Below are 24,285 nucleotides of genomic sequence, written 5' to 3'. Positions count from 1 at the left end.
GGGGCAGATTTTTAATCCTACATGCGCGGGGTACATTTGTGCGCGCTACCCGGCACGCACAAATGTACACCAGATTTTATAACATGTGCGCGCTGCCACGCACATGCTATAAAATCCAGGGCTGGCACGAGCAAGGGGGTGCACACCGAGCCCTAGGGGAGCCCCGATGGCTTTCCCCGGAGCGGCCTTGGAGGGAACTTTCCTTTCGCTCCCTTCCCCATCTAGCCCACCCCCCAGCCCTACCTAAAATCCCCCCCACCTTATTTTTTTTTTAATGCCTGTCTCTTGCAGGCGTATCTTGCGCGCGCTGGCTGGCTGCCGGCGTGCCATCCCCTGGCACAGCCACTGTGTTGGAGGACTCAGGACCGCCCCCGGACCGCTGCCCCACCCCCGGCCCCGCCCCATTTTCAAAACTCCGGGACACACGCGCATCCCGGGGCTTGTGCGCGACGCTGAGCCTATGCAAAATAGGCTCTGCGCGCGCAGGGGTAGGTTTGCGGGATTACGCGCGTAACCCTTTGAAAATCTACCCCTGAATGTTTGTGAGAGTGTGTGAACATTTGAGTATCCTGAGCTAGGAAGTTTAAAATGAACTTAAAATTGACTGACCCGTGGGAAATTTCTGTCGGTCTTGATAGTGAATGATTGTTAGAATAATTTTAAGGAAATCCACAAAGATTTAGAAAAATTTTAATTAATAAATTATAACATTGAGAAATAAAGCTGGTGTAGATAAACCAGTTTCCTAATTTAAAGGAAAGGGTAAAAAGCTAATGTAGATAAATTAGTACCTTTACTAACTTGTAACTGAATATTTAAATTTTGCCAGAGAGGAATAGTGACACCCTGATACCCAGAATCCTGACATTGAAGATCTCCTCCTCCAGGAATCAAATAATCAACAAAACATTTAGATAAGTTAGGTCACTGAAAGTGAGGGAAATATTTGTTTTTATTTTGCAATAGCTAGAATTCTAGTACACTAAGGGGTAGATTTTCAAAAGTGTTACGTGCGTAACCCTGAAAACCTGCCCCTGCGCGCGCCAAGCCTATTTTGCATAGGCTCGGCGGTGCGCGCAAGCCCCGGGACACGTGTATATCCCGGGGCTTTGAAAAAGGGGCGGGAAGGCGGTCCGGGGGCGGTCCTGAGTCCTCCGGCACAGCAGCTGTGCCGGGGGTTGGTGCGCCGGCAGCTGGCGGGCAGGCATAACTTAGAGATTTCGGAGTGGCCTCGGAAGGAACAGGGAAAGCCCTTGGGCCTCCCCTAGGGCTCGGCGCGCGCAAGGTGCACAAGTGTGCACCCCCTTGTGCGTGCTGCCGCCGGATTTTATAACATGCGCACAGCAGTGCACGCATGTTTTAAAATCGGGTGTACATTTGTGCGTGCTGGGTAGCGTGCACAAATGTACCCCGCGTGTGCTGCTTTCAAAATCTGCCCCTAAGATTCCTGAATGCATACACATAGCAAGACAGTCATCAAGAAAGAACTGGATTATGGAGACAGGGTTTCTCTTATTGATTTATTATGCAAGGATAGTAGGTAAAAGAAATCAGACTACGAGTTCAAGAGGTGCCAGACTATAAGTACCAGAATTCCAAGTTGTGTGGGTAAAGAGCTCAAGCCTGCGCTAGTCAGCATCACAAGCCCTGAATCCCTACCAGTTTACCCACAAACTGTAAACGGACAAATCTGATTTCACTTCCGTGAGTCAATTAAGAGGTGTAAAAGTGTATGAATAAGTTCAGTAATATATACATACATTTCTCTTACAAAATAGCAACTATCACACATGCATCGGAACCCCGCCCTAGAATGCCCAAAGTCTATCCCCTTCCCTTCCCCCTCTCCCCACCGATAAAACAGCAAATATATGCCTACTCTCAACATTTATAAACTAGCATATATATACGCGTACATGCCAGTTATGTACATATGTGCCATTTTTACATGTGGAAGTCCTTCGAAAATTCACTCTCAATCTCTTTGTAAAAAATGTTTTAAAAAGACAAATTTTAATCTAGGACGATCAGAACATAGCAAAAAAAACCAGCACCCCTTTCAACATGTTATAGCACAGCAACAAAGTAACCTCACCTCCTCCCTTTCATAAAAACAGAACTGAAATATATACAAGTGGATTTTCCTTTTTATGGGTTTAAATACTTAAACAGTAGGGTATAACATTCAGTATCTCTATTCTGAGAAGAGTTAGAGGATCCATACATTCCCACCACACATACCTGGCTCTAGAATCTAATATTGCTTAGATATTAATGGAGAAATTACTTACCTGATAATTTCATTTTCCTTAGTGTAGACAGATGGACTCAGGACCAATAGGTATAGTGTACTCCTGATAACAGATGGGAGACGGAGTCAGATTTCAAGCTGACGTCAGCCTACATATATCCGTGCAGGAAGATTAGCTTTTCAGTATTCTTGTCGAAAAGCAATTGTGGATATATGTGTGTTTTAATAATTTGATTAACTTGTTTAACTTGATTAACTAGGACTGGTTAAACTGATTTCCAAATTGGAGACCTCCAGTGCATTCAACCGAGAAATGCCGACACCTGGCAACTATGGGTGTTTTGAACTAGGGGTAATACCTGGCTTACCCGTGCTTGTCTTGTTCTAGGGGATTGTCATCTGAGGTTTCCGGATTTCGGGGCAGCTGTGGGCGGAATGCAGAGTCCATCTGTCTACACTAAGGAAAACAAAATTATCAGGTAAGTAATTTCTCCATTTCCTAGTGTGTAGAAGATGGACTCAGGACCAATGGGATGTACAAAAGCTACTCCAGAACCGGGCGGGAGGCTGCCCGTGGCCCACTTAGTACTGCCCTTGCAAAGGTTGTGTCCTCCCGGGCCTGGACATCCAGGCGGTAGAACCTGAAGAAGGTATGTATGGAAGACCAGGTCGCCACCTGACAGATCTCGGCAGGCAACAGCATCTTGATTTCTGCCCAGGACACTGCCTGGGCCCTTGTAGAATGGGCCTTGACTTGTAGAGGTGGAGGCTTCCCTGCCTCTACGTAGGCTGCCTTGATTACTTCTTTGATCCAACGGGCTATGGTTGCTCTTGAGGCTGCTTCCCCTTGTTTCTTCCCGCTGTGAAGGATGAATAGGTGGTCTTATCTTTCGTACGGATTCCAATCTTTCCAGGTATCGGACTAGGAGTCTGCCGATGTTTAGATGGTGAAGACGGCGTGAGTCTTCAGAGTCCTTAGGTTTGTCTGGAGATGGTAGCAATATGGTTTGGTGAAATTGAGAAACCACCTTCGGAAGAAAAGAGGGGACCGTGTGTAGCTGTATGTTTCCCGGTGTGAACCTGAGGAACGGTTCTCGACAGGATAGGGCTTGAAGCTCAGAGATGCGACAGGCTGAACATATTGTCACTAGGAATGCAGTTTTCGAGGTCAGTAACCATAGGGACAGACCGCGAGTAGGTCTGAAGGAAGCTCCTGCTAGGAAGTCTAGTACTAGATTGAGATTCCATAGGGGCACCGGCCACTTTAATGGTGGTCGGATTTGCTTGACCCCTCTCGGGTCAAGCAAACATCTGGATGGGTTGATAGACTGATGCCGTCCACTTTGGCTCTGAAGCAGGCCAGCGCGGCCACCTGAACCTTGAGGGAGTTGAGAGACAACTCAACTCCTTCTTCAAGCCGTCCTGCAGAAATTCCAGGATCATGGGATTTTTGACTGTCTGCGGAAGGATCTCGCAGTCCTCACACCAGGCTTCGTATAGTCCATATTCGTATGTAAGCTAGAGAAGTGGAGAACTTGCGTGCTCGGAGCAAGGTATCAATCACTGACTTATAGTATCCGCTCTTCTTCAGGCGAGTCCTCTCAATGGCCAGACCATAAGAGAGAATAGAGTTGGGTCTTCGTGGAGGATTGGTCCTTGCCGGAGAAGGTCCCTGTGTGGAGGTAGGCACAGAGGGTTCCCCGCAAGAAGTCTTCGCATGTCTGCGTACCATGGTCTTCTTGGCCAGTCCGGGGCCACTAGAAGTACTAACCCCCTGTGGTGTTCTATCTTGCGGATAATCCCGCCCAGTAGTGGCCATGGGGGAAAGGAGTACAGCAGGACTTCCTGTGGCCAGTTCTGGATGAGGGCATCAAATCCCCGGGATTGCGGTTCTCGTCTGCAGCTGAAGAACTTGGGCGTTGGACCGGGTTGCTAGGAGATCCATGGCTGGGGTTCCCCAGCGGTTTACTATCAATTGGAAGGCTGTGCTCGACAACGTCCATTCCCCTGGGTCTAGACTCTCTCTGCTGAGGTAGACCGCAGTGATGTTGTCTTTTCCCGCAATGTGGGAGGCTTGCAGGTTTTCTTCCGCCCACGCCATTAGGGAATCTATTTCCAGGGACACTTGTTGGCTTCTGGTTCTTCCCTGGTGGTTGATGTTGCGTTTGATACCCTGAATCATCAAATACTCTTATCAGGTTTACAATCCATAGGTATTCAATCCTCCGTTCTTTCTTGGTTTCAATCATTTCTAACTAATCGTCATTTACACATACAAGTTAATAATCACTGCTCAGACTCATACATTTCATCTACTGGTGTACCACAAGGTTCTTCGCTATCCCCGATACTTTTTAATATATACTTGCTTCCTCTCTGTCACATTCTTACAACCTTAAACGTTTACTTCTGAATTTATGCAGATGATATTCAGTTGCTTGTCCCCTATAAAAATTCATGGTCAGAAACTTTTTCCTTAATATCTCTGGTTCTCTCTACTATTAATACATGGTTAGACCACAACCGTTTAAAATTGAATCCTTCAAAAACTACCATTACTCACCTCTCATCCATCTCTGAATCCACTATAGGGCCTCCTTCTCATTTAAATTTCAAAGGTATTCTAATCCCTATTAGAACCTCTATCATCAGTCTAGGTATCACAATTAATTCTGACCTTTCTATGGCCAATCACATTTCCAATATTACAAAAAAATCCTTTTATAAATTACATTTATTGAAAAGAATTCGACCTTTCCTTTTTCTCAATGATTATCGTACTGTTTTGCAGTCTCTAATTTTTTCGGGTATGGACTATTGCAATGCCCTACTCTTAGGCTTATCTGACTCTGCTTTATACCCTTTGCAATTAATTCAGAACTCTGCTGCTTGGCTGCTCGCAGGTACCTCACGCCAAAATCATAACACACCTGTTTTACTCTCCTTTCATTGGTTGCCAATTAAATACCAAATTCAATTCAAAGTATTATCAATTATTCATTCTCTTATTTATAATACTTCATCTATCTGGCTATGCACTAATCTCCGTATATACAAACCTTCCAGACATCTCAGATATCTCTCCAAAAATCTATTAGACGTACCTACTATCAAACTGGCAAAACATGAATTAACTAGAAAAAGGGCTTTTTCAGTAGCAGGCCCTGTTTTATGGAATTCACTCCCAGATTTCCTCCGCCTTACTCCTTCTACACAACAGTTTAAAAAATCACTAAAAACCTACTTATTTCAGAAAGCCTATAGTTTATTCTCTAACTCATAAAATTAACATTCACTTATCTGCCACATTGTCACTATCTATCTTCAAACAGACAATATCCATAAGAAAAAATACTTACATTCAATCCAATTTTACTGTTTAAAGTCGTAGGGCATGAATGTTTATTGTGCTATTATTTTAATGTTAGTTTTAATTTGTCTTATTTTTTTAAGTTTATTCATTATGTATGTTTGGTTGTAAACCGTTTTGATTAATTCTTTTGAATTGTAAAGGCGGTATATAAACATTTTTAAATAAAAATAAAATAAAAATGTAGACAACTGTTGTGGCATTGTCCGACATGATAGAGATTCGCCCCAGAATCTGTGACTGAATTGCAGGCAGGGTAGTCTGACTGCTCAGGCTTCCAGTCAGTTTATGTTCCATCCCGACTCTTCCTTGTCCCATTGCCCCTGGGCCATCAGTTCCTGGCAGTGGGCTCCCCACCCTTGCAGGCTTGCATCTGTGGTGAGCAAGATCCAGGTCGGTGGGGATAGTCTTACTCCCTTGCTCAGATGGTCTTCCTGTAGCCACCATTGGAGCTGGGTCCGAACCTCTGTCGGTAGCTGGAGGCGAATGGAGTAGTTCTGGGACTTCGGGTTCCATCATGACAGTAGCGAACGTTGTAGGGGGCGCATGTGGGCCCTTGCCAATGGAACAACTTCTAGGGTTGATGGCATGAGACAGAGGACTTGGAGGTAGTCCCATACCTTGGGGTGAGCATAGTTCAACAGTTTTCACAACTGGTCCATCAGTTTCCTTCTCCTTGTGGGGGGAGGGGGGGGAGAATGACCTTGTCTTCCTTGGTGTCGAACTGGACTCCCAGGTACTCCAGCAACTGGGAGGGTTGCAGGTTGCTCTTAGCTGTGTTGATGACCCACCCGAGATTCTGCAGTAGATTCTGGACTCTGGTGGTCGCCTGGTAACTTTCCTCTGGAGATTTTGCCCTGATCAGCCAATCATCCAGATACGGATGTATGAGGATTCCTTCTTTCCTCAGTGTCACCGCCACTACCACCATGATTTTGGTGAATGTCCGAGGAGCGGTAGCTAGACCGAAGGGTAGCACCGGGAACTGGTAACGATGGTCCAGTATCGCGAAGCGCAGATTGTCGTGGTGAACCAGGATGTGGAGATAGGCTTCGGATAGATCCAGTGACGTCAGGAATTATTCCGGTTGTACTGCCCTTATGACTGAGCGTAGGGTTTCCATGCGGAAGTGCGGTACCCTCGGGTAGCGATTGACGGTCTTGAGATCCAGGATGGGCCTGAACGTTCCCTCCTTCTTGGGGACGATAAAATAGATGGAATAGTGACTGGTATTTTGTTGGTGCGTGGGCACAGAGGTTATCACCTTTAGGCTGAGTAGTTTTGTCAGTGTGGTTTCCACTGCTGTCCTCTTGGAGAGGGAGTGGCACCGTGATCTCACAAATTTGTCTGGAGGGATGCTGTGGAAGTCCAGATAGTATCCTTCTCGAATGATGGTAAGGACCCAATTGTTTGACGTTAACTCGATCCATCTTTGGTAGAAGAGGGTAAGTCTGCCCCTATGGCTTCTTCCTGTGGATGATTCTGTTGATTCTCATTGTGGGGTGTGGCCGGGGGCCTGTACCTGAGCCAGCTCCCCTCTTGTTGTGTCTATTCCAAAAGGACTGGGTGCTGCCTGCGGGCCGAGGCGATTGGTATGTGCTTTTGTATGGTCTAAAACGCTGTACTCCTCTGCCCTTGATTCTTCGGTGAGAGCAACGCTGGTTTCTTTTGTTCCTGTCCTCCGGTAACAGAGGTACTGGGGATTTGCCCCATTTGTTGGCTAACTTCTCCAGTTCGCTTCTGAACAGGAGGGATCCTTTAAAAGGTATTCTCATGAGCTTTGTCTTGGAGGTCGCGTCGGCTGACCAATTTCGGAGCCATAGTTGCCTTCTGGCTGCCACTATGGAGGAGACGCCCCTGGCTGAGGTGCGCACCAGGTCAGAGGTCGCATCCGTGAGGAAAGATATTGCCGGTTCTAATGTTTTGGCAGAGGTGGTTGAGTCCCTGGAGAGAAGCAAGCAGGCACGTGTCACAACGGCGCAGCAGGAAGCGATCTGCAGGGTTATTGCTGCGCCATCAAAAGACTGTTTAAGGATAGATTCCCGACGTCTGTCCTGGACATCCTTGAATGCAGCTCCTCCTTCGACTGGGATGGTGGTGTGCTTTGAGATAGTGCAGACCATGACGTCCACTTTGGGAACCGTAGGAGTTCTTTGGCCGTGGGTTCCAGGGGGGTATAGGGCTTCTAGGGCCCATCCTCCTTTGAAGCTGGCCTCCAGGGCATTCCATTCCAGGTCAATCAGCCGATGTACGGCCTGCAACATTGGGAAATAGAATGAGGCCTGACTGAGACCGACCAAAACTGGGTTCGTCTTTGGCTCTGCTGTGGTACTTGTGCCTGAAATGGCCAGCGTCTTCAGGGTCAGACACACGAGATCTGGTAACTTGTCTTTGGAGAAGAATTGCATCATGGTTCAGTATAGTTCCATCCCTGGAGGGATTTCCCCTTCCTCCAGGGAGTCACTCTTCCCCTGAGGTGTCAGTGTCCCCTAGGAGGCGGCTTTTGCCTGGATGGGGCATGTCTCAGGGGGTCTGAGAGGTGCTTGGAAGGTCTTGAGCTTCTGGTGGAGACTGGGGCTGTGTCGCAGGAGGTACCGATTGCGCCTGGACAAAGGTTTGCAGCCCTCTGAAGAATTTCACCCAGGAAAAGATCCCTGGGTCCATATTGAATCCAGTGGAGGCCCCCGAGGTGCCCATCTCGGTAGGGGTTGAGTCGGAGATACAGAGGTCCGGGGTACTATCATTGGTGGAGCCGGATCCCTCTATTGGCTGAGGGGGGCCTTGCTTCGGTTCCTCCTGAGTCTCTTCCCACTGCAGGCATAGGGCAGAGGCCACTTCGGGTTGCGCATCTCTCAGGTAGCAGGCTGGGCAGAGGGCTTGTCTCTTGGCCAGCAGTACCATGATTTGTGTGCGTGGAGTGGCTCAACACTCATCTGTGCGCGTAGGTGTGTGCGCCGGGAGAATTAGTTGTGCGCTCCGGGTGCGCAGTTAATGTGCGTGCAGACCGCTATTTGTGCGCTTGACGGGGATGTGCCTGGCACCGATGCGCACAGGCCTATCTGTGCACTTAGCACCGATGCACGCACGGCTCGCCGCTATGCGCATGGCTCAGTTGTGCAGACAATACATCGATCAAGGGGGGGAAATGGCGCCAATGACCAGGCGGGCAAGATGGCAACCCCCCCCCCCCCCGGAGGGTCTCCACGTGTGAGGACCCTCACACCGGATTGGAGTCTAGCCTGGACGGGGCTGCTCAACCCGATTTAACAGACACCGTAAGGACGATCTGTGTGGCTAACCGAGCCTCGGAGACCAGAGACTTTAAGAAAGTTTTCTACCTTACCTTTTCTCAGTGCTTCCTGGTCTCGTGCCGGGCAGTCTCCGGCTGCGGGGGGGGGGGGGGGGGGGGGAGGGGGGTGGGGGGAGGGGGGAGGGAGGGAGGAAAAATGCTTTCATTGCCGCGCTCGGTATTGCACCACTACCTCTCAGCCACTCTGGGGGCTATGTCCACGCTGGGAACCGGCTACCGGACCGAGGCTTACCTCTGAGGGATCTCAAAAATCACCTCAGGAATTCTCGACTGGGGGGAGGGACCCTTAGGTATCACCACAGGAGAGCGGGGCTCGTCTTCTAGAGGTAAGATTTCTTTCTTTGGTTTTGATTTTCTAACACTGTGTAAGTGTGTGTAGTGTCCCTTCTGCTTAGGAGACTGAAAAATACTGAAGAGCTAAGTTTTCTGCACGGGTATATGTAGGCTGATGTCAGCTTTAAATCTGACTCCGTCTCCCATCTGCTATCAGGAGCACACTATACCCATTGGTCCTGAGTCCATCTGCTACATGCTAGGAAAATCTATTTGATCTATCCAACTGTGGGGGAATGTATAAAGAAACTCACTAATAACACCTTAAAGGACCGGACACAGCTATCTGGCCTTCCTTAAGACCCAATCCAGCAAAGGATTCTGGGCCAGAGAGAGGATCCTGCAGCCATGGATAAGAAAGCAGGGGCCAGAACTCTGGGGAGACCCCAGAGAGAAGGCAGGAAGCCAGTCTAAGCAAGAACTATATTAAACTGTTGCGAGACTGTTGAGGTAAGCAGCTTCTGTGCAGTACTTTTGGTTTTGCTTGTAAATAAAGAGTTTGTCTGTGTGGAATCAGCTGGAGTTTGGCCTCCTTTTTGTACTCTTGGCTGTTCCTTATCTTGTGGCCTCACCCGAGAAACCACGTATGGGGAGAGAAGTAGGGTCCCTGTTCTAAACGGAAAGCACTGACATTAGCCCAAAGAGAAAAAAAAAACTTTTTTTTTCCTGGGGCCTGGCTGCAGAACCAGCTTGGGAATATGTTATAGCAGGCCAAGAGGGGGGGCTAACCCTACCTGGACCAACACGGGAATACCCAGTTAGTAATGGCTGGCAGACCAAAAAGGGTTTTTTTGTTTTCTCTCTCCTGTCCCAGAGACTTTCCAGGCTTCACAGTTTGCACAGTTGGAGAAACAGAAGATGGAGCAGGGAATATAACTCCTCGCTACAGGGCAGCAGCAGCTACAGAAATTTGTGCAAAGTTTACAATGAACAGTTCACCCAGCAACAGGGGACACTAGCACAGATTGCTGAAGCCATGCAAGCGGCCACAACTCAGGTGAATCCATTACCTCACGACTTGTTTAATGGGAGAACACAGATCTTCCTGAAAAACTTCAAAAGGCCTGCCTGCCTATCAGGTTGGCCATTTGCCAACTGGAACACGTACCTGGCAAATTTGCTCATGGGCAAAAGCCAAGCAGCCTTTCAAAATGGCCAGTTCAGATGGAAGGGCTACCTATGTGGAAGTAAAGGCCACCATCCTAGAAAGAGCTTGGCATAACTTAGAAACATACTGAGGCATCTTACAGCCTGAGGAAAGCCCCCGAAACCTGTTCCATCATCTAAAGGATGCCAGCTGGAAGTGGCTGCAGCCAGAGGCAAAGCCCAGCCTCAAGGTAGCCAAACAAGTGCTTCTAAGAACAGCTCTTAAATGGGCTTGACCAGCCCATGTGGAAGTGGGGCTGCTGCCACCCAGGGCTCACCTTGGAAAAAGCAATAGAAGTGGCAGATGCATTTCACCAGGCATAAATAATGCCCGATGTGGTACAGAGGCTAGAAAGACAGCCTGCACAGTCACCATGGTGCACTAATTAGAATGGAGGACCCCAGCAACGATCCTCCAAGGTGGACAGCCCATCTTCTGTAACCAAACCACTGGCCACAGTCTCTCCTTGATTGCTTCATCTGTGGAAGAGGAGATCATTTGGCAAGAGACTGTTATGAGGGAAGTTAAGTTATGGGCATCAGTTTAGTAATGCAGCCAACACTAGAGAGTAAAGTCCACTTGGATAAAGGCAAATCTCCAAAGCAGGGATGATTCTCAAATTGAAGGAAATAGGGAACCTCTGAGATACTGGCAAAACCCAGGAACAAGCCTACATAAACTTTTTTCTTCTATGCCCTCTGTGTGGGGAAAGGACATGAGGAAGACTGCTACCCATATGGAAAGTTGGAAAAATGAAGAGGAGGAGCGGCTAAAGCCAACAAGAAAGCCACCCCGCAGGAATGTTCTTTTTATAGGACAGAGGATCATACAGACAAAGAATGCCTATGGCTTGAAGATATGGAGTGGGAATGCAAGCTGGCAGATGAATGCAAGAAGGAGCAGGAGGTGGAGGCAGAGCCCTAGGAGGAGAATGAAAAATGGGAGCACAAATGGGTACGCACTTTTTCAAAGCTCCAAAGTTACAACTTTGTAGACATTCTTCATTCAGGACTTAAGGAGTTTGTGATCCCGGTGGAAATGGATGAAGTTCCCACCCAAGTTTTGGTGGATTCTGGGCCTAGCAAGACTCATTCATGAGGACCATAAGAGGAAAGATACTTGCCTGTATACAGCAGGCAAGCCATTATGGAAGCAGGAGTCCTTCCCAAGCTTGCATACCTGGTCGTTCTGGGATGCGATTGCCCCATTTGCTTCTCTGTGGGACCAGCTCACGGGTAGCCAGGGCAGTCCACCCAGAGGCAGGACAACCTTGAGAAAAACTTGTCCATGAATCAAGATACACAGACCATAGAGGAGGAACTGTGAATTAGGCCAGGCACGGCTGAACACCCAACCTGACGGGAAGGGATTGTGAGGGAGAGTATAAGAAATTCCTTCAAAACTCAGCTATCTGGCTCACTCCTACTTATGAGTCAACTTAGCAAGAGATTCTGGGCCAGGGAAGATCCTCGCAGTCTTGGATAGGAACGCAGGGCCCAGAAGGCTGGGGAGGCCCCAGAGAGAAAGCAGGAAGCCAGCTTAAGCAAGAACTGCATATATTGGACTATTGTGAGATTGCTAAGACTATTGTGAGACTGCCTCTGCACTGCACTTTAGGTTTTGCTTATAAATAAAGAGTTTCTGTGGAATCAGCCAGAGTTTGGCCTCATTTTGTACTCCTGGCTGTTCCAACTTCTGGCCATGCTTGAGCAACCACACCCACAAAATAGATATTTGAATGTAATTGACCTAACTACAAAAAAAAATAAAGACCACCTCCTCGGTGAATGAATATTGTTGATCCAAATTAATTTAGTGCTGAAGACATTTCTCTGATGACAAGTTGTGCATTATAGGCCACGTACTGTTTTTGCACTTCTTTGATAATTAAACATAGGGCCTGATGTAAGTTATTATAATAAAATCATTGTTTAAAATACATCTGAAATACTATTAATTTAAGCAAACATTTTTGGGTATGCAAGATTAAAGATAACTTCAGTGATCTTTAAAGAGAAGCTTAAAATAAGGATGTAGAAAACTTTGTAAATATACAGTGAAAATTTTGTATTTGCAAGGGATGAGTAAGGAGAGGTATAATTGGAATTTTAGAGTGAAAAAAAAAGCAGCTTATGTTAGATGGAAAGTGAAACATTCACCAATTCTGTGTGAGATGCTCTTACAGAAATAAAAGGAAGAAAGTATTGATATCACACTTGAAAGCAAGAGTGTGAAAAATAAATTCAAAATCAGTAGATTTTATTACATTAATGCCATATGACTAGTGATTCTGTAATGCCCTCTTTGGATAGCAAGGATCTGTCATTCACTTTTGATATCAGAGCTGGTTTTATATTAAAAATACATAATGAATAAATTCTTGCAAAGAAAAATTATAAGAATGAGCTTACCAGCTGGATTAGTTCTTTTGCCAGTTGAGCAATGGACATCTCAAAATTTGTGCCAATGTTATAGATTTCTCCAGGCTTCCCATCCTTTAGGACCATGAGGACTGCATCTACCACATCTGTGGCATAAAGGAAGTTTCTCTTCTGAAGACCTGAACCATGGATGCAACTGCAAGAAGAAAAGACCAGAAGAAAAATACCAAGTATTCTAGAGGATTTGACTGTCAAAACAGTAATGGACTGAGTTTTGACAATTCAGAGACATAACAAGTACTTAAAGTAAAAATTCCAAAGATGTATCTTTATGGGGCAAAAAAAAAAAAAAAAGGCCCAGAGACAAATTTCAGCTAACACATACATAGGCACTGTCTACTGGTGCCACGCCGCCCCTCCTCTCTGAACTCTTCTCTCCCAGTGCCATCTGTTCCTAAAGTATATCGGACTGCAGTGATCACGGGGACTAAGTTAACCCACATTCATAGAGGCCAAGTGTCCCTATTTCCTATGGTCTTCCATGCAGGAGGAAGAACCTGTGAGCGTGGGCCAAAAATCTACATACTTACTGCAGTATGATGATATTTTGGGCACGGGGAGGAGTGGTGATGGCAGCAATGGCACTGAGGGTAAGGATTCGGAGAGCTGGGGTAGGATTTAAGATCAACAGAAAAGGGGATGGGATGAAGAGAGGCAGGAACTTTTACCACCTCTAAAACGTTGCTGCCCTAAGAACAGGCCTGGTATATTCACACAGCCCAACCCAAAATGGACACCCATAGCCCTACCTTGAATTTTAGATAGAGGTTTCATATACTAACACACTAGATAAGCCAAATACAGACTACCAGGTCCAGTTTTCAAAGGCAAAGCTAATTTCAGGATGGGGGAAAGAAAGAAAATGAGAAGGCTGTCCTTGGGCTAATGGGAAAAATTGGGGTGACCACCTTGAGCTCTGCACTTTATAGTAGTGCAGCCTAATATTGACCAACAGTGCTGCAGGAGGCAGAGCAGGCGCAGCTGTGGCTCACACGGTGGATATCAGAGTGATGCTTAGCCAAGGGTTACAGGTTCTACACCCCCCCACATCATCTCAAAGAGGGACAGGAGCCCATGCCCCCCCCCCAATTAATGCTTCAATTTTTTGGAGTGGGGGGTCCACGCAGGCTGAATTGCCCAGGTCCTGCACTCTGTTACAGTTAGCCTTGGAAGCAAGTAGACAGGGTTCTTCAACCTGCTGACAGAGGAACTGATCCTTTAGCTCAGGGATAGAGTCCCTGCTCTGGAGCCAGAAGATAACCAGTTATAGTTCATATACTACAACCAAGGGGGAAAAAACCCCAGAAGCACACTAGCAGTCTTATTGATGGTGGTAGGTGGGGTTTGTGTGCTGCTAAACCATCCCTTCCTTGCAACAGTGCAAGGATACAACCATTATTGAGGAACCACCTTCCTTTGCATGGATAAATGTTACAAACAAACTTTGTTAAAATTATTAAGCACTTGTACAGAAATGAACAATCTTCCTGATCAAGACAAAAGAAATATAATGGCAATGATACAGCTAGTACAATCACGCCTACCATAAGAAAAACAACACACTTGGCATTCCTTCACCTGTCTCCCCCCAAAACAAAAACAACAAAAAAAAGACCACATACCATTTCCTGTTATGCAGCAGCAAAGAAATAAACTTTGGAATTACCTAAAATACACAAATAATTAATTTAATTTATTATTGGAGAAAACTATGAATGAATTCTCTACAAGGTCATAAGAAGGATGCATCCTGAAAACCCTGACTGTAAAGTATTAGGCCAGAGAAGGGGGAACCTACAGTTCTACAGTGTCAAATGGCTTTGTTTTTTTCAGATACCTGCAATAAGTACTTGTTTATGTTCATTTACATAAAATGCTCTTGACGATCAGCTGCTAAATTTTGTTTATCTGAAAAGCAGACCGATTGGCTGCTGTTGAGATCTTCATTGTCACTAAAGTAAGCTTTATGGATAAGTCATTTCATAGTGTGATATGTTAAAATAGGAAATGTCAAAATCAAATCACTGGCAATTTTACCTGAGATTTTTAAACAACTATTTATGGCGATTATTTGTTACACAATACAAAAGATAAGAATGTTTGTACATATGGCAAGGATACAAACTACATATTATACATTTCAAATATTTATATGACAGTCTGCTTAAACTAATCTCTTTCCCTTCTTTCATTAAACCAAATAAAAACTAATGAACTTCAGAGCATTCATTTTTGAAAAGATGAGCTCAAGCAGGGAAAATAAAAAGCATCAACCAAAATGAAAAAAAATTAAATACATGAAGTTGTCACCTGAGAGATTATTCTGGTGCTCCCGCTGCCCACTATATATCCACAACTGAATTATATTTTTCTTCACTAAAAAGTAAATGTATTCTAAAGGGGGGATATTTTAATGAACCAGATGTTTCTCCTCCCAACCTTCTCCTCTCTGCCTCAAAGAAAAGCCAACAGTCACAAAATGTGTCAATGAATGTCAGCAAAAAAAGAAGTGGACTGCTATGATTTACATATCAGAAAGAGTTCATGTTTCATTGGATTACCATATTTCACCATACACATTATTTAGTACATCCAAACATGGGAACAGACTTACTTTCTCTGGATACTGATGTGGTCCATAGACATTGCTGCTTCTTGTAATAACAACTGGAAACTACAAAAGAAGAAATTTGTTTTAAATGTAAAATGAACACACTGCAGTGAAATATCTGTTTCGGGATTTAAGCAAGGACATTGTCAGATGGTTTCTGCTTAAGAACATTTAATTTCCCAAATCGAATGTAAGCTTGGGGGGTAGCTAGCTTTCAGGGCAAGAAGAATAAGCATATATGCTTTACATTTTTTCCACGCATAGACAGTGACCATGGCATGGCTATGACACTATTTATCCCTGTGGACACTGCCACCACAGCAACAGTCTACACACTGTGCTACATTATAGGATTAAGGATTTTCTACTGGATTTTAAAAAGAAAACATTGTTTGTGTTTTATTTGTAAATAACTGATTTTTGTCATATTGCAATCCATAAATCAAATATATAAATATACGTATAAATACATTTATGGCCTAATATAGTAAGTTTTTAACCTGGGGGGGGGGGGGGGTGAAAAACTAAGTAAACCAGGTCATAAATGTTGCACTCTATTTAATGGCCTGGTTTACTAAGTTTTTTCCTCAAGGTAAAAAAAAAAAGCTTACTATATTAGAGCTATAATGCTGGTCTGACTATACTTTATTATTCGTGTGTGATAATGTGATTTGTGATATGTCTCTCTCAAGAAAGGTTTCCATTATACCTGTATGTAGTACTTACAAATCACGTAAATATTAGGACGTCCATATTCAGACAATCCAGCTAGCAAAGTTAGCCAGATAAGTTTATCTGGCTAACTTTGGAGGTATATTCAATACTGAAGCCACTCTATTGAATATAGCCGGCTAACTTTAAGATAGCAATGCTATCTAACTATAGCCTCCAAACTTTAGGACTACTTTTTGGCTCGATCAGACTTACTCAGCCGGTTAACTCAACTCCTCACAGTTAGGTCCTAGGAATGCCCCTAACTTAGCTGACTAAATTCTAGCTCCCTAACAAGTGGCTAGAATTTAGCCGGATATGTGCCCAAATATTCATTTAGCAGGCTAACCTCTGAGTTAAACCAAAATAAATCCACGTGAATCACCACTGTGCGTCAGCGATGCTAATGTAATCAAAAATAAATCAAAAGCAACATCTAGCTGCTATGTCGCTGCCAAATTATATTTCACTGTGAGTTCTCTGAGAATTATATATGTATTCAAAAAACTTCAAAAATCTGCTGGATTATCCTACATTCTGTAAAGCAAACTTTCAAAAAAAGCTTTTTCAAAAATAATGAAAAACTTAAAAAATATTATTGTGGAGAGGTAGAAGTTTCATATATAATGTAGGCAACTCTGTACCAATGCATAATTGGTTATAATCATCAGCCCCTACCGCCTCCACTCGGACAATACTTTTTTTTTTTTTAAAGAAATTTTTGTAAATGAAGATTAATAATTTCATTTACAAAAATGTCTTTAAAAAAAAAAAAAGTATTGTCCGAGTGGAGGCGGTAGGGGTTGATGATTATAACCAATTATGCAGTCTCCCTTAATCCTAGTACTATTTCAAGGCATAAATAACTGTTCTTTATTAAGTTGTTCCACATCACTCACGTCTATCTCTTTGTTCTTATCCACATTAAATTTCATCTACTATTTAGATGCTCATTTCCAGTCTGCAATTCTTTAGAACCTGCTTGTGTTGCAACTACTTTGAATAATTTTATTATTGCCAATTTGATTACCTTACTTATTCCTCCCTCAATATGTAGAACACTGCTCCCAGAACTGATCTCTGGGGCATTCTATAAATCCTCTCTCCCCACTGGGAAAATAAACCATTTAGTCTTGTTTTTTTGTTTCCTATCCTTTAACCAATTACTAGCCCAAAATTGGACATTGATCCTATGCCTCCTATCCCATGATTTTTTCATTACTACAGTGACAGTCTCATGAGGGACTTTGTCAAATGCTTTCTGAAAATTCCGATACACCATTAAATCAACTTACCCTTATCCACATGCTTATTTACATTGTCAAATAATTAATAGATATGTAAGGCATGACACTTTTACTAAATTCATATTGGCTTTTTTTCATTAAGCTATCTTTATTCATATGCCCAGTAATTTTGCCAGCAATTGTATTTACAATGGCACCCAACAGTCAAGCGAGCCTGAGTAACCCCTAGAGTCCTTTTTAAAAACTAGCATTATATTGGCTATATATGATTGCTACTGGTAATTGACTTTAATGATTGCTACTGGTAATCTGTAACATATCATATTTGAATTCCTTCAGAACTCTTGGGTTGAATACCATCAGGTCCTGTGATTTGCTATTATATAGTTTGCCGCTTTGCTCTAGCACTCTTCCAGTGTCACAGCGATTTTCTTCAGTTCTTCTGAATCATCTACAAAGAACGGTTCCAGTGTGGGTATCGCACCAACATCTTTTGTAGTAAAAACTGAAGCATCTGCTATGGCCTTAGTCTCCTGCATGCCCCTTTCATCACCTGGTTATTTAGTGGTATAAATCCCTCTCTCACAGGCTTGTTTTTGATATATTTGAAAAAGTGTTTTAGATTTTCCCTCTTTGCCAAATTTGTCTTCATTTCCTTGGCCTGCCTTTGTAGCCTTTTACATCTAAATTGCCAGGGCACATGCTCTTTACTTTCTAATGAAAAAATAGGAGAGTTGCTTAACTGTAACCAGTGTTCTCCTAGGACAGCAGGATGTTAGTCCTCGCACACAGGTGACATCATCGGATGCAGCCTGGCGCAGAAAACATATCAAATTTTCTAGAAACTTTGACTGGCACACTGAGCATGCCTAGCATGCCACTATCCATGCGAGGTCCCTCTTCAGTCTTGTAACATAGAATTACGAAAAAGTAAAACACATGAGAAACCCAACTCCACAGGGTGACAGGCGCATTTCATGAGGACCAATATCCTGCTGTCTTAGGATACCTGTTACAGGTAAGAAACTCTTTCTCCTTGGACAAGCAGGATGGTAGTCCTCACACATATGGGTGAATCTAGCTACAGGCTACTCCCAAACAATGAGACCAACAGGCACCTAACCAGGTGCCAACGGGCACAACAACACTGGTGCTTTTGGTAACAGAGGGAGATTTGCTGCCTAGGGCCCATTGTTCAGGGTGAGTTGAGTTCTACAGCTGAAAGAAATTCCAGAGGACAAACTAGCTGAATCTGCTATCGCGTTGGCCATCCCTGTCCAGACAGTAGTGAGAGGCAAAAGTGTGGAGGGAACTCCATGTCGCAGTCTTGCAGATCTCGTCCAAGGGGACCGCTCTCAAGTTGGTCACTGAAGTTGCCATGGCTCTGACAGAATGAGCCTTGACATGGCTCCCAAGTTGCAGCCCTGCCTGAGTATAGCAGAAAGAAATGCAATCTGCCAGCCAGTTGGACAGGGTCTGCTTAGCAATGGCAACCCCCAATCTATTCCTGTCAAGAGAGATGAAGAGTTGCATAGATTGCCTATGGCCTACCATTCGCTCCAAGTAAAAGGCTAAGGCTCTCTTACAATCCAGTTCAGAGCCTGTTCGCCCTGGCGCGAATGAGACTTAGGAGGAAAAAAGGGGGCAGGACAATTGACTGGTTAAGATGGAAATCTGTTACCAAAGAACAAAGAGATACCTAAGTAAAAAGGTTTGAATAGTTCAGCTCAGTTACTCACCTTGGAAAGGTGTTGAGGTAGTGTGATTGGGTTTGAATAGGTACCAATATTTGTTAATCGAGGGAGCAGTGAGTCACTCGGGCTGACTAACTGAAGTTAGACTGTTTGTATTTCCCAACCCTCCCACCCCCACCTCATCCTTTAATTTATAGGTAGGTGCCACTTTAACAAAAAAAAAAAAAAAAAAATCAACAAAAACTTTGAGAATTCGATCAGACCCCGGTAGGCCACTACCAGACACATAATGAATTCACTAATACATTTAAAGGACGTTAGACATATTCCTACTCCCATAGCAACCTAAAACTTAACTAGGAACTGATCAAAATTGAGATGAAGGGAGCATCCAGCAGCAAGAAGGGGGCTTCCCAGTCTTTTGCATCGAGTGTCACATGTATGATTTTTTACCCTCTGGTGAGAAGTTGTACATGTGCATGCGATGCATAGAGCTCCTGGCTCTCAGAGAAAGAGTCCAATCTCTGGAGGCTAGAGTGGCAGACCTGGAGGAGCTGAGGCAGACAGAGAGGTATATAGATGAGACCTTCAGGGACATAGTAGTCAAGTCCCAACTTCAGACTGGCAGCCCTGGTGCTGCCTTGGAGGAAGAAGGTCTTATTGATGAGAGAGCATCAACCAGGTGCAGCAGGAAAGGATCCTGTAGCAAGGACCTGCTCTCCAGGTGATGCATTGTCCTTTCGCACTGAGGATATCTCCCCAAGGCCTACTGCCTAGGAGGGAAGGGTTAGGTCAGCCGTCATAGTTGGTGATTCGAATATTAGGAATGTAGATAGCTGGGAGGCTGTGGGCTTGAGGATCGCCTGGTAACATGCCTACCTGGTGCGAAGGTGGCGGACCTCACGCATCACCTAGATAGGATTTTAGATGGTGCTGGGGAGGAGCTGGCTGTCGTGGTACATGTGGGCAACGACATAGGAAAATGTGGGAGGGAGGTTCTGGAAGCCAAATTTAGGCTCTTAGGTAGAAAGCTTAAATCCAGAACCTCCAGGGTAGCATTCTCAGAAATGCTCCCTGTTCCACGCGCAGGTCACCAGAGGCAGGCAGAGCTCCGGAGTCTCAATGCGTGGATGAGAAAATGGTGCAAGGAAGAGGGATTCAGTTTTGTTAGGAACTGGGGAACCTTTTGGGGAAGGGGGAGTCTCTTCCAAAGGGATGGGCACCACCTTAACTAGGGTGGAACCAGACTGCTGGCGCTAACCTTTAAAAAGGAGATAGAGCAGCTTTTAAACTAGAACAAAGGGGAAAGCTGACAGTCGCTCAGCAGCGCATGGTTCGGAGAGAGGTATCTTCAAAGGATACTAATGATGCATTAGAATTAGGGCATCCCGACAGTGAGGTTCCAATAATAAGAAAAGTAGTCCAAGTGCCTGTAACTAAAAACTCACCTGAGCTAAAAAATTCTAACTTATCCCTATCAATTAAAAAGCAGAATGAAATTACAAACAAAAAACAAACTTTGAAATGTTTGTATGCTAATGCCAGAAGTCTAAGAAGTAAGATGGGAGAATTAGAATGTACAGCAGTGAATGATGACATAGACTTAATTGGCATCTCAGAGACATGGTGGAAGGAGGATAACCAATGGGACAGTGCTATACCGGGGTACAAATTATATCGCAATGACAGAGAGGAGCACCCGGGAGGAGGTGTGGCGCTTTATGTCCGGGATGGCATAGAGTCCAACAGGATAAACATCCTGCATGAGACTAAATACAAAATTGAATCTTTATGGGTAGAAATCCCTTGTGTGTCGGGGAAGACTATAGTGATAGGAGTATACTACCGTCCACCTGGTCAAGATGGTGAGAATGACAGTGAAATGCTAAGAGAAATTAGGGAAGCTAACCAAATTGGTAGTGCAGTAATAATGGGAGACTTCAATTACCCCAATATTGACTGGGCAAATGTATCATCGGGACACGCTAGAGAGATAACGTTCCTGGATGGAATAAATGATAGCTTTATGGAGCAATTGGTTCAGGAACCAAACGAGAGAGGGAGCAATTTTAGATCTAATTCTCAGTGGAGCACAGGACTTGGTGAGAGAGGTAACGGTGGTGGGGCTGCTTGGCAATAGTGATCATAATATGATCAAATTTGATTTAATGACTGGAAGAGGAACAGTGTGCAAATCCAAGGCTCTCGTGCTAAACTTTGAAAAGGGAAACTTTGATAAAATGAGAAAAATTGTTAGAAAAAACTGAAAGGAGCAGCTACAAAAGTAAAAAATGTCCAAGAGGCGTGGTCATTGTTAAAAAATACCATTCTAGAAGCACAGTCCAGATGTATTCCACACATTAAGAAAGGTGGAAAGAAGGCAAAACGATTACCGGCATGGTTAAAAGGGGAGGTGAAAGAAGCTATTTTAGCCAAAAGATCTTCATTCAAAAATTGGAAGAAGGATCCAACAGAAGAAAATAGGCTAAAGCATAAATGTTGGCAAATTAAATGTAAGACATTGATAAGACAGGCTAAGAGAGAATTTGAAAAGAAGTTGGCTGCAGAGGCAAAAACTCACAGTAAAACTTTTTTAAATATATCCGAAGCAGAAAGCCTGTGAGGGAGTCAGTTGGACCATTAGATGGTCGAGGGGTTAAAGGGGCACTTAGAGAAGATAAGGCTATCGCAGAAAGATTAAATGATTTCTTTGCTTCGGTGTTTACTGAAGAGGATATTGGGGAGGTACCCGTAATGGAGAAGGCTTTCATGGGTAATCATTCAGATGGACTGAATCAAATCACGGTGAACCTAGAAGATGTGGTAGACCTGATTGACAAACTAGTAGTAAATCACCTGGACCGGATGGTATACACCCCAGAGTTCTGAAGGAACTACAAAATGAAATTTCAGATCTATTAGTAAAACTTTGTAACCTATCATTAAAACCATCCATTGTACCTGAAGACTGGAGGATAGCAAATGTAACCCCAATATTTAAAAAGGGCTCCAGGGGAAATCCGGGAAACTACAGACCGGTTAGCCTGACTTCAGTGCCAGGAAAAATAGTGGAAAGTGTTCTAAACATCAAAATCACAGAGCATATAGAAAGACATGGTTTAATGGAACAAAGACAGCATGGCTTTACCCAAGGCAAGTCTTGCCTCACAAATTTGTTTCACTTTTTTGAAGGAGTTAACAAACATGTGGATAAAGGTGAACCGGTAGATGTAGTATACTTGGATTTTCAGAAGGCGTTTGACAAAGTTCCTCATGAGAGGCTTCTAGGAAAAGTAAAAAGTCATGGGATAGGTGGCGATGTCCTTTCATGGATTGCAAACTGGTGAAAAGACAGGAAACAGAGAATAGGATTAAATGGACATTTTCTCAGTGGAAGGGAGTGGACAGTGGAGTGCCTCAGGGATCTGTATTGGGACCCTTTCTTTTCAATATATTTATAAATGATCTGGAAAGAAATACGATGAGTGAGATAATCAAATTTGCAGATGACACAAAATTGTGCAGAGTAGTTAAATCACAAGCAGATTGTGATAAATTGCAGGAAGACCTTGTGAGACTGGGCATCCAAATGGCAGATGAAATTTAATGTGGATAAGTGCAAGGTGAAGCATATAGGGAAAAATAACGCATGCTATAATTACACAATGTTGGGTTCCATATTAGGTGCTACAACCCAAGAAAGAGATCTAGTCGTCATAGTGGATAACACATAGAAATCGTCGGTTCAGTGTGCTGCGGCAGTCAGAAAAGCAAACAATGTTGGGAATTATTAGAAAGGGAATGGTGAATAAAACGGAAAATATCATAATGCCTCTGTATCGCTCCATGGTGAGACCACACCTTGAATACTGTGTACAATTCTGGTCGCCGCATCTCAAAAAAGATATAATTGCGATGGAGAAGGTACAGAGAAGGGCTACCAAAATGATAAAGGGAATGGAACAGCTCCCCTATGAGGAAAGACTAAAGAGGTTAGGACTTTTAAGCTTGGAGAAGAGACTGCTGAGGGGGGATATAATAGAGATGTTTAAAATCATGAGAGGTCTAGAACGGGTAGATGTGAATCGGTTATTTATTCTTTCGGATAGTAGAAAGACTAGGGGGCACTCCATGAAGTTAGCATGGGGCACATTTAAAACTAATCGGAGAAAGTTCTTTTTTACTCAACGCACAATTAAACTCTGGAATTTGTTGCCAGAGGATGTGGTTAGTGCAGTTAGTATAGCTGTGTTTAAAACAGGATTGGATAAGTTCTTGGAGGAGAAGTCCATTACCTGCTATTAAGTTCACTTAGAGAATAGCCACTGCCATTAGCAATGGTAACATGGAATAGACTTAGTTTTTGGGTACTTGCCAGGTTCTTATGGACTGGATTGGCCACTGTTGGAAACAGGATGCTGGGCTTGATGGACCCTTGGTTTGACCCTGTATGGCATTTTCTTATGTTCTTAAGAACTTAAAGTGCGTGCACAGAACCACCCTATGGAAGAATTTTGTGTAAGGTGGATACGTCTCTAGGACCTGAAGCTCGCTGACTGTGCGTGCTGAAGTGATTGTGACCAAAAAGATGACCTTCCAGGTCAGGTATTTCAAGTCACAGGTGTGCAGCAGCTCAAAAGGAGCTTTCATGAGCTGAGCCAACACCACACTGAGGTCCCAGGACACAGTGTGAGGCTTCAACTGTAGTAGACCCCACATAAAGTGACCCACTATGGTTTGTGCACAGAGATGGGAGAGCCATCCACACCCTAGTGGTAAGCACCAATGGCACTCTGGTGCACCCTAACAGAGTTGGTTTTTAAGCCAGTGTCTGAAAGGTGCAGAAGGTAGTCAAGCAGTTTCAGTGTGGAGCAGGAGAATGGGTCCAAGCCATGGTGTTCACACTACATGGAAAACCTCCTCCACTTCAGGCCATAAGCTTCCTATGGAAGACTTCCTGGAAGTACTAAGACCAGAGATACATCATCTGATAGGTCAAGGGGCTGCAGAACTAACCTTTTAAAATCCAGGCCATCAGGGACAAGGCCTGGAGGTTGGGATGGCGCAGCCTTCCCTGATCGTGTGTGATGAGGTCTGGGGAAGTTCCCAGATTGATTGGTTCCCGGAGGGAAAGATCCTGCAGAAGCGGGAACCATATCTGCCTTGGCCA

At 44.3% G+C, this 24,285-nt stretch overlaps 1 protein-coding gene across 2 annotated transcripts in view; it reads right to left on the bottom strand.

Moving 5' to 3' along the window:
* The window catches only part of TGDS (TDP-glucose 4,6-dehydratase), a 100,784-nt gene that overhangs the window by 22,675 nt on the left and 53,824 nt on the right, over window positions 1-24,285 (bottom strand). For both annotated transcript variants that reach the window (XM_029604740.1, XM_029604741.1), the window contains exons 7-9: window positions 15,467-15,526; window positions 14,475-14,518; window positions 12,823-12,988 (exon numbers count right to left, since the gene is read on the bottom strand). In XM_029604740.1, coding sequence (XP_029460600.1) covers window positions 12,823-12,988; window positions 14,475-14,518; window positions 15,467-15,526 — 270 coding nt within the window. The remainder of the gene's footprint in view (window positions 1-12,822; window positions 12,989-14,474; window positions 14,519-15,466; window positions 15,527-24,285) is intronic.

This window comes from Rhinatrema bivittatum, chromosome 5 (assembly GCF_901001135.1).
Source record: "Rhinatrema bivittatum chromosome 5, aRhiBiv1.1, whole genome shotgun sequence".
Classification (NCBI taxonomy): domain Eukaryota; kingdom Metazoa; phylum Chordata; class Amphibia; order Gymnophiona; family Rhinatrematidae; genus Rhinatrema; species Rhinatrema bivittatum.
Note: the sequence above shows the minus strand (reverse complement) of the source record. Positions and strands in the feature narration are given on the sequence as shown.